General features: G+C 43.0%; 1 protein-coding gene across 1 annotated transcript in view; it reads left to right on the forward strand.

Moving 5' to 3' along the window:
• dlc (deltaC) overlaps nucleotides 1-10,000 on the forward strand; it is a 13,672-nt gene that overhangs the window by 2,462 nt on the left and 1,210 nt on the right. Inside the window, exons 5-10 of the mRNA XM_070905424.1 lie at nucleotides 548-739; nucleotides 2,621-2,790; nucleotides 3,025-3,241; nucleotides 7,809-8,547; nucleotides 8,743-8,857; nucleotides 9,660-10,000. The exon at nucleotides 9,660-10,000 is cut by the window's right edge and continues 1,210 nt beyond it. Coding sequence (XP_070761525.1) covers nucleotides 548-739; nucleotides 2,621-2,790; nucleotides 3,025-3,241; nucleotides 7,809-8,547; nucleotides 8,743-8,857; nucleotides 9,660-9,665 — 1,439 coding nt within the window. The 3' untranslated portion in view covers nucleotides 9,666-10,000. The remainder of the gene's footprint in view (nucleotides 1-547; nucleotides 740-2,620; nucleotides 2,791-3,024; nucleotides 3,242-7,808; nucleotides 8,548-8,742; nucleotides 8,858-9,659) is intronic.

The raw sequence follows: 10,000 nt of genomic DNA on the forward strand, positions 1-10,000 counted from the left end.
TTGGCGCTTCATTTTTTTTGTCCAGCAGCCTTGAAATTGTTAAATCAAGCAGTTGTCAACGCCATCGCTGGCCCTGGTGGCTGTGGAGGACAAAAAAAAAAGATCTTAGAGCTTCTGTCGTTTCCAGTGTGTGTGTGTGTTGGCTCTGAGGTCTGCTCCTTTTGTTTTGAGCTCAACAATGGGCCCCCGGTCGGCCCCCGGTCGGCCCCCGGCCCGCCCGCTTTAACAGGGACACGCGCTGGAGCTTAATGTGCGCTGCCTTGCGTGAAAAGAGACGGCATGTGTTGCTTTTGTTGTGTGGGCCAGCTGCTTCACTCAGTACTTAACAAGCACTTGTAGGGGAGTGTGTGTGTGTGTGTGTGTGTGTGTGAGGCCCAGAGAGGGGAAGGGAGTTGTTTTGTGATTTGAACGAAGAACATGAGACTCAAACACACACACATGCACTCATAGTAATATTCTCTGCTCCTTCTTCCCCCTTTCTCCCTTTCCCTCTCTTCCTTTGAATTCCCTCCCTCCCTCCCTGCGTTCCCTCTCCTCCTCCCATCAGCCATCTGTGCCGCGGGGTGCAGTGAGGAGCACGGTTCCTGCGAGTCTCCCGGGAAGTGTGTGTGCCGGCAGGGCTGGCAGGGCGAGCGCTGCGACGAGTGTGCCCGACACCCCGGCTGCCTCCACGGGACCTGCCAGCAGCCCTGGCAGTGCAACTGCAAAGAGGGCTGGGGAGGCCTGTACTGTGACCAAGGTGGGTTCAACCTGGAAAACAGCTGACTGGTTTATTCACCGGTTCCCCAAAAAAGAAGCCTTTTAGCATTTACTGTCCAGTGAGAAGTTTACAATGAACAGATTATAACTAAAATGAACGTTGTTTACATGCAGCTGTTGCTGGTAAAGCTGACTAACGTACCAACTGACCCACAAATGATGTCCGTTCAACCGTCGACTAACTAACCAGCCTGTTTAAATAGCCAACCATCATCTCAGACTCCAGTTGCTGTGTGGTCTGTACTCACGGTTGACTAATAAGTGCAGATGACATAAATTGAAGTCCATTCAAATGTTAATTAGAGGGTTGATTGACTAAAAGTGTCAATAAGAAGGCGAAGCTACTCTGCAACTAACCAAAAAACAATTAAAGGATCATATCATCGTTTTTGCAGGTTTTTCCAAAGCACACCATCTGATTTTATAAGGTCTACCTGGTTCATTTTCAGTCTATTTCATATCAATTCTCAGAAGTTGAAGAGTCCCACCCACTCATAAACATGCCAAACCTTCTAGACTACAAATCCAGCCACACTTTCAGCCATTACAACTCAACGATAATGCTGCCTTTAACCAAAATGGCAATATAATCCTTTTAAGTAATTTGTTTATATTCACACATTCCAATAGTGTTCTTTTACTCATCTGTAGGGGTGCACTACAGGCTTATTATTGTATTAATTAATTAATTAAACAATATTTTATAGAGAAATTAAGGACAGTAACTGCAACATAAACAAGGTAAAAGTAAACTGCAGTAGAGAGGGAGGATGAAAATACAGTAATGTAAAGTTGTTTATCATCTGCATATGGGCAAATAAGAAAAATAATTTCGAACAACCAACATGATCTGATCTATTTCACTACAAAAAGACATCACCTCTCTTGGTTTTTTTCAGGCGAGCACCTGAAACCCCAGAGATTTTAAAGGCCTCCTAAAACGGCCCCATTAAAATAAACCTCAGGTGTAGAAGAATCTAACTGCTGTACAACTTGCACAATATTAATTCTTACTTTTGAATAAACCTTGATGAGGTGTGCCTCAGGGCTCTTTCCTTGGCCCTCTTCCATTTTCCTTTTTCTTCATTATTAAGTTGCAGCAGGTGTATGTCTGACTGTTGTTTATCTGAAAACAGAACTTTTTATGTAGGTCCAGGTTACACCTGTGCTTAAATTCAATATCAGTCCTGTAGAAGTTGCCATTGGATTTGGAAGACTTTTTCTCTTTTTATAATTTCTGCTGTGAACTTGTGATTTATTACGTCTTTTATTAATGTGCAGTTGTTGAAGGCAGTAGAGAGGGGACATCACAGTCTTCTCCACTTATTTAGGGATGTTTTTCCAATATGAAGTAAATTCTGGTTTGATCAGGAGAAAGAACAGAAATGAGCTGGAAATCTGGGAAAGTGAACCTGGAGAAACAAATGGAGAAACTTTTAAAAATCTGGCATCACACTGACATGTGTCCATCTAAGCTGGACAACAAGGGAAAGTACTTTAGATATCAGACAGAGATCTGGAAACACATTGCAGAATGTAGTTTTGTGTCAGCAAAGCATGTTGGGAAAAACAAAGTTTCCTCATCACTTGGTAAAAGACCACCTGCTTTATTGCCAAACAAAAGCCTTAACACTTTTATTTCCAAGTTCTGAAAGGGGAGTGAATTCTAGACAACATAGAGAACCCCTCTAATTTGTGTCTTCTTCTAAACTTCATGTCTTCATAACTTCACAAGTTAATAAGACTTGTGGCTCATGTCCATAGATTGTTTTTTGTTTGATTCCTCTTACAGCTAACACTGTTTGGAGTGGGTTCGCTAATCTAACCTTGCTGCTACTCTCATCCTGTTTCTTAACTCCAGACCTGAACTACTGCACCAACCACAAGCCGTGCCAGAATGACGCCTCATGCACCAACACCGGCCAGGGCAGCTACACCTGCACCTGCCGGCCTGGGTTCACCGGCAAAAACTGCGAGATCGAGACCAACGAATGCGACAGCAACCCCTGCAAGAATGGCGGCAGCTGCAAAGTAAGTCATCGCACCAGATCTGATGTCGCGATCACTTTTCACACTTCTGTTGTTTTGAGTCCACAAAACTTCTAGATCAGCTTTCATCAAGTTTTGGTCTTTTAGAAAATAGCCTTTTCCCAGAACCTTGCAGCATAACTCAATAACTGTCCAACAAAGACAGGAGAGCTGTGCTTGGACTGTCCTCACTTCCTCCCCTCCTCACTTTGTTTTCTCCTCCCATCTTTCCTCCAGGATGTGGTGAACGATTATTCATGTGCGTGCCCTCAGGGCTTCTACGGTAAGAACTGCGAGACCAGCGCCATGATGTGTGCAGATGGGCCTTGTTTTAACGGAGGAACCTGCTTTGAGATCATCGCTGGCGGGTATAGCTGCCGCTGCCCGCCCGGATACACAGGCTCCAACTGCGAGAAGAGGATCGACAGATGCAGCAGCAACCCCTGCGCTAACGGTACGAACCTCCTGTAACACGCTTCATTTACTTTTACTTCAGGTGGAGTTATTTTGCTGCTTTTGTGCTGCAGCCCCCCCATTCGCTGGCTTCAGGGTTTGCAATATTGTTAAAGTTCATATAAATGAGCACTCAAAGACGCATTATTAGCTATGAAAGAACAAATGTGATTTGACAGTGGTATTAGGAATTAATGTCTTTAACTCTGTGAAATGAGTTCCTGCATGTCATTTGTTTGCTAATGAGGCCAGAGTGTACCTGTTTGCCTCTGGTTTTAGGGACTGTGGTCCTGAATGAATCTGATGCTGCAAACTGGTTAAAACAGAATATAAACATGGAACATATGGCATACGTCTGAGGAATGTGATTTCAAAAACACTCAGATCTTTTTTGGGACAGTCCTGTCAGTACTTGCCAGCTAGGTTACATTTTTACCTTAGCCACAAAACAACAGCCAAGCCTCTGACTTAGTTAAAACAAGCTGTGAAGCTGATATGACCCTGTGATTCGACTGGTGACTTTCTAAAAGTTCAGACTTGCAGGCGGCCCGCAGTCAGTTTCTCCTTCATTCTCAGTGAAGCAGCTCCAGATATCGATGCATCTTAAGAATCTTGGCAGACAGTTGTTCAGGCGCACATACACGGGATGTTCTGTTAAGAATTAGATGTTTGAATTGTGTTTAAGGGTTTAAGGAGAAAGTAATTATCCAGTCAAGTTACTTAAAATCTGGTTGAACTCATCAGATGGAAACATGACGCTGCTTCTAGTGTAAAGCTCCAAAATGTTCTTCTGTTAAAGCTGTAGTGTTTGTGCAGTTATGAGTAGTTATGCGTACACCAACAAATACATTAGTAAAAGTTGTTTAAACTAAAAACTCATAGTTGTAGATAAAGAGCCTTGTAGATCATTGTTTATCTCGTCAGCAGCAAAACTACAACAACTTGCAGAGCAGGTTGAGTGTCCTGTTACTGCTGCTGGTAGCACAAACCATAAATGTGAAGTGCTGATCACTTTGGACTGTTGGTTATCTAATCATTAATTCACTATGACTTTGTTTAATCAAGAACTGACCACCTCGTTATGCAGTTCAAACAAGCGTAATGTGACTCACTGGAAGCAAAAGAAAAGATCAGCAGCATCCTTTCTGGTGTTGAGCTGCGCTCAGGTCAGCCCTCTGAAGGAGAGGTGTCAGGAACCTGCACAGCTTTTCTCTGATTGTAGATCTTAACTCTCGCTGACTGGATCCACCTGCTGTAGATTGTTTAGAGACGTCCAGATGTTCACAGACATTTTTTCACAGTTCGTCAAACATTCCAGTGTGCACCATCATCATTCTCACCGCCCAGATGCTTTAACAGCCCTTCAGGAAGCAGCCTTTATAGTTTTTTGCAGCTCTTTGAAACCGCAGTTGTTTTGCTCTGTGACGACCTTGGCTGAATGCTTCTATACCCTGATGGGTGGATTATCAGCCAGTTAATAATTTATTGATATACTGCAGTTCATCCAATGTCCATCAATATCAGACTATTTACAAGAACAAGCTGGCATAATGATTAAACGATGCCACAACAGAGGGTTATAGTCAAAGGGAACAACCAGATGATTAGTGTTTTAGATCAAAATCTACAGATCTACAATTTACAGCAGTCTAATCTGCTTGGTATTAAAACTTTAATTACTTGTTGGACTAAAAAAGATATTATTTGTTATTGTTTCTAAAATGATAGAGGGCTTCAGATATGTTACAGTTGTGTCTACAATATGTTCTTAGTGTACCCAACAATATATATCTCTATTGGCTCCAACTCAGAGATGATCGTATACCTTTCGGTACCTTTCTGCTGACTTTATACAAGTTAAAAGACAAGTGGCCCAAGAGTTGAGCCCTGTGGAACACCGCAATTAATGCTGCAGTGGCAGTTACATTGACTGTCAAAATCTCTCAGTACCCAGGTCTGAAAGACAAGAGCAGTCTCAGCATTAACAATAAACTCTGATAGCATTTAGCATTTTTTGCAACCCATCTGCAAGCACAGAAAAGCTGAAACTAGAACAATTACAAACAGCAATGCATTCATTCATCAGCAAGTTTTGGAGATAGCAAAGGCGGCTCTAGCATTCTGAACACAAACATTTATGGTGTGTATGCTTGGATATAATTCAGAGTCAGCTGAGCTCGGTTCAGTGGATTTGGTGGTTGTAGTAAGTGAGTCTCAGTCTTGTGTGTACATGAAACATTTTGATTTAAAACCTCAGAGGGAGCCTTGAAACGGGAACCTACTGGTCAAGCATGAAGTGTGAATATCCTGAATGTTTCTGAGAACTCAAATGTTTCCGTGTTGCCAAATTGACAGGAAGGATAGGAGAGGACAAAAGTAACTGAACTCAGCTGACACTTCTGAGTTTATGTTTCAGCTGATGAAGAATGATGGACATTTATTAAAGGGACAATGTTTGAGGGTGCCCTTATTTACCACCAGTGGATATGCAGAGATGGACTCATGATGTTTGGGTTTAAAGCCAGTGTGTGTGTGTGTGTGTGTGTGTGTGTCAGAGGGCAGATAAACTCACGTTTGTCACGTAGGAGCCACTGAACATGTCTTATCACATTTCACTCATTGTTGCCGTTGTAAACAAGCCTTTAGCAGCAGCCCTGGGGAGGCTCACACCTCTCAGTCTCTCTCTCTACCTGGTTGCACTCGTTCTGTCATCTTGGGCTTGAATCCAGAGTTGCTGTTCTCAGTCTGATAGAGCCGTCAGCGCCAGGCTGATCCACGGATCATTTCTCTCTGCAAATGCCTGCTCCTTTTGTGTGCCAAAAGTACCCCACAGCAATGTTAGACAAGATCATTTAGCCTGTTGCACCTCACTGTGGGACGCAAAACGTTCGTGTGCAGCCAGAGAAACCAAAGAAACCAAATTCACATGATGCTTTTCATCCTTGGTAGCCAAGTCTAGGACCTCTGATTTTCCTACCAGCTTCAGATTTCAGATCAGTCTGAATTATTACGTAGTTTTGACAAAAATAAAATCGAGCATAATGTTTATTGTGATGGATTAGATATCTGCAATGGATCTCAAGAGGAAATGGCTTGTAAAATGTACAGTAAACCATAAAGTTTTTAGTAAACATGATAAAAAAAAAATGCAAAAACACTGGTATTAAAACGTAAAAAGGACAGAGATTATTAGGAAACTCACAGACAAAATGGAGTTTTGGTGAAGACAGAGATTCTCAGGCTTTAAGGAACCTGTTCTCGTGTCGGACGGATGTTTTTTTATGAGAGCAGACAGATAATCAGGATCAGACGGCTCCACTGACAGAACAGGCATCACAAAATAAAACTTTATCACTGAATATTACAATTAGCATACAGTTATCGTTGTCTCTGAGGGTCCCGAGTCAGCCTTCAGTCCTCCCCCAGGTCCTCATTAGTGTGTAGAAACTGCCGCCTGTCTATCTTCAATCTGCAGTCATTCCTGCCTCTCAGTGAGCCTGACGGGAGGAAAGAAGATCCTCATAAGTGCTGACTGGCTGGTTGCAGCTCCGCTCTGCAGTGTTGCAACACAGTGGCTGCACAGAACAGAACAACCAAATATGGAGCTGATTCAAGAGTTTGTTTTTACAGTGTTTAGCCTGAAGTTTGAGCTTCAGTGTTTCGCCCCAAGTCGTCCTCACAGGTCCCGATTAAACATCCCCACGAGTTCAGTCGCAGCAGGACGAGTGTCCCCAGGTCCTCCCCCCTTTCCTTTCTCAGTAAAACACTTTCAGTCACTGCCAAACCAAGCAACGATAATAATCTCACTTTCTTTTCCTCACAAATCTCTTCAATCTTCTCTTCAGTTAATACTTTACTTTAAGCTCCACTGACGCTGGAAAACTTCTCAGGATGTTTCTAATCACACACACGTTTCTCTCCCGATGAGCGGCATCTGTTGTGAGGAAATGTTGTAATAAACACGTTTTTTTCCCCTCTCTCCTCTCCCTCCACCCTCGTCTCTGTCCGGATGTAGTCTTCTTCTTCCTCTCTGGAGGGTCTAGCACTTGTAAAACGTAAACCTAAATCAACACTTGTGTGTTCATGCAACATTGTTTAGCCAACGACCTTAGTTTGGCAGTATTTGATATTTGAGTTAATGCAGCTGATTATAATATACAGGACTCAGATTCGAGAGATGTTTTAGACTCTGTTCAGACTGGCAGAGACTCTGGCGTCCCCCAAGGCCCCGTTCTTGGTCCTCTGTTTTTACTATTTAAACATGAGATTCAGTCGTGCAGATTTGCATTTAATTCTGTCTTTAACATTTCTGTGTCACTCAGTAATGTTAGCCCCATTGATCATCATTATTGACCATCTTAATACCCCTCAAAGAATATTGCACCACAAGCTAGCAATCACTGTTGCACAAAACACACTAAACAGTTTCTTTATTTGATTCTAGATTTTAGCACTGAATCTGTTGTGTGATGAGATGTTTTGATCCTGTCGTCCTGTCCAGGTGTTTGATTTCCGTCTTCCAGTTGTGTGTCAATAACTAAAACCTTTCTGTCTCTTTGTCTCTGTAGGTGCTCAGTGTTTGGACCTCGGTAAGCGTGTCATGTGCCGCTGTCGGCCAGGCTTCACCGGCTCTCGCTGCGAGATCAACATTGACGACTGTGCCGACAACCCGTGCCGTAACGCCGGCACCTGCGTCGACGGCATCAACGACTTCACCTGCACGTGCACACTCGGCTTCACCAGTAAGGACTGCTCCGTGCGCACCAGCCCCTGCGACCAGTTCCCCTGCGACAACGGCGGCACATGTTACACCCATTTCACCGGTCCCGTGTGCCAGTGTCCGCCGGGCTTCATGGGCGCACGCTGCGAGTACCCTGTCACCAGGACGACTACAAAGCCACCCGGGAATGACGACGTTCCAGCCGCGCTTATTGCCGCCGTCGCCCTCGGCTTGGTGACGCTGATTCTGCTGGTGTGCGCCGCCATCCACATTCTGCGTCAGCTCCGCCGGGGCAGGGCGCTAACCGCCCTTTCCACGTCGGTGAAGAACGACCTGGAGGCGGTAAACAACCGCAACGCAGTGATCGGTGGAGGTGGACCCAATAACGGGAGCTTACCAGGAGCGCCGCTGGGCAGCCTGAGAGAGAAGGAGGCCTTCCTCATCCCAGGAGGACCATTTAAAGTGTCTAATAAGGACGCAGCGCTGGTGGAGAAGGGCGGCGACAACATGGCCATGTTCAAAAACAAAATGGCAGACTGCAACCTGGCGAAAGAGGACCAGCATCTGGCGAAGAACAAGTTTGACCTGTAAGGACCTGATGAGGATTGATGGCTTTCTGTGTGTGTGTGTGTGTTTTCATGTTTCTCCTCTGTTGTGTGAAGACGAGTGGCAGCGTGTTGGTGGTCTGTTATCTGATCAGTGTTCACACATGTTCACAAAGTATTTCTGTCGAAGTCTTTGTTGCTGCCTTGTACCAACTCTCTTTCTCCTCTCTCTAACAGTAAGAAGTGTGACTCGTCCATCATCGTTCCTCCTCTCAGTTTTGGAAAGGACAGTCTGTATCACCCAGTGTTCATCATCCCCGAGCAGATGGAGCAGTGTGTGTTTGCTACTGAGGTGAGGACACGTGTACACACAAGTGTATTTATGTATTCTTTAATTGGTCCTTAAGAGACTGATCCCATCTCTGGTTTCAGCATAAAAGCATGTGATGAAAAATGTTCACAAATAAGAAATATCAAGTTTATTCAAAGTCTGGTTTAAACTCCACATTGTGTTTATGTAGTTTTTAATTTGGGCTTTTTAAAAATATGAGCGAAGAACTGGTCTCTCAAATGGGCACTTTGTTCTATAAATTATTCATCATTATTCAATTATTTGAAATTAAATATTTAAAATCTATAAAAAAGTAGATTATCAAATCAGAAAATGATAGAAATGTACCTTGTTGTATAGTTGTGGGTGCACTGCAAACAGCTGTACTGCCGATGTTTTTATTATTTTAATTTGTGTTTAAATGCTGATTTCAACATGAATACTGAAACAGAATCGAGAACTAATAATTAAACAATAAATGCAAATGAATGACAACAATAGTTTTAAAGTATTTGTTACAGTTTTTGGTTAAATAGTGATTCATTTGTTTAAAAAAGGCTCCATAATAACATGACATGACTTGCAGAAAAGATTGTGTGTGTGTTTTGATATGCTAAACTTTTCTTTCAAGTCATCAGTTTGTTGGCTCCATTTTGAACGTTTTCAGCAGTTTTTAGGAAATCAGACTTTAAAAAGTGACTCTTGGACTTTTTAAAAAAGTCATCACCCTGATTTATAAATGACGGCATTTTTTTAAATGTGACCAAGAAGAAGTCATCACATACGCCGATGACTAACCGCTGTGTCTCTGTGTCCTTCTCAGGTATAACCTCCAGTTTTCAGACCGCCAGTGGAGGAACTTTTATGCTGAAGGCCTGAAAGGTTTCTGTCCAGGACAGCTCACTCAGAGGGTCAATTCTACACACAATGTTATTTAATATTTATTACTGCTGCTCAACGGAAAGAAACAGAAAGAAAGGATTTGTTTTTTACTCTATTATGCTGCGATATTGACAATGTTTGGACGACAATGACAAAGAAAGAAAGAGCAGCAGAGGAGCAAAGAGGAAAGACTGAATGTCCGGCACCATTTGCACTATTTATCTATTTTACAATTTTTTTTATACTTTAAATCTTAATATAATATTTCTGTCTGTATATTTG

Source organism: Enoplosus armatus, chromosome 5 (genome assembly GCF_043641665.1).
Source record: "Enoplosus armatus isolate fEnoArm2 chromosome 5, fEnoArm2.hap1, whole genome shotgun sequence".
Classification (NCBI taxonomy): Eukaryota; Metazoa; Chordata; class Actinopteri; order Centrarchiformes; family Enoplosidae; genus Enoplosus; species Enoplosus armatus.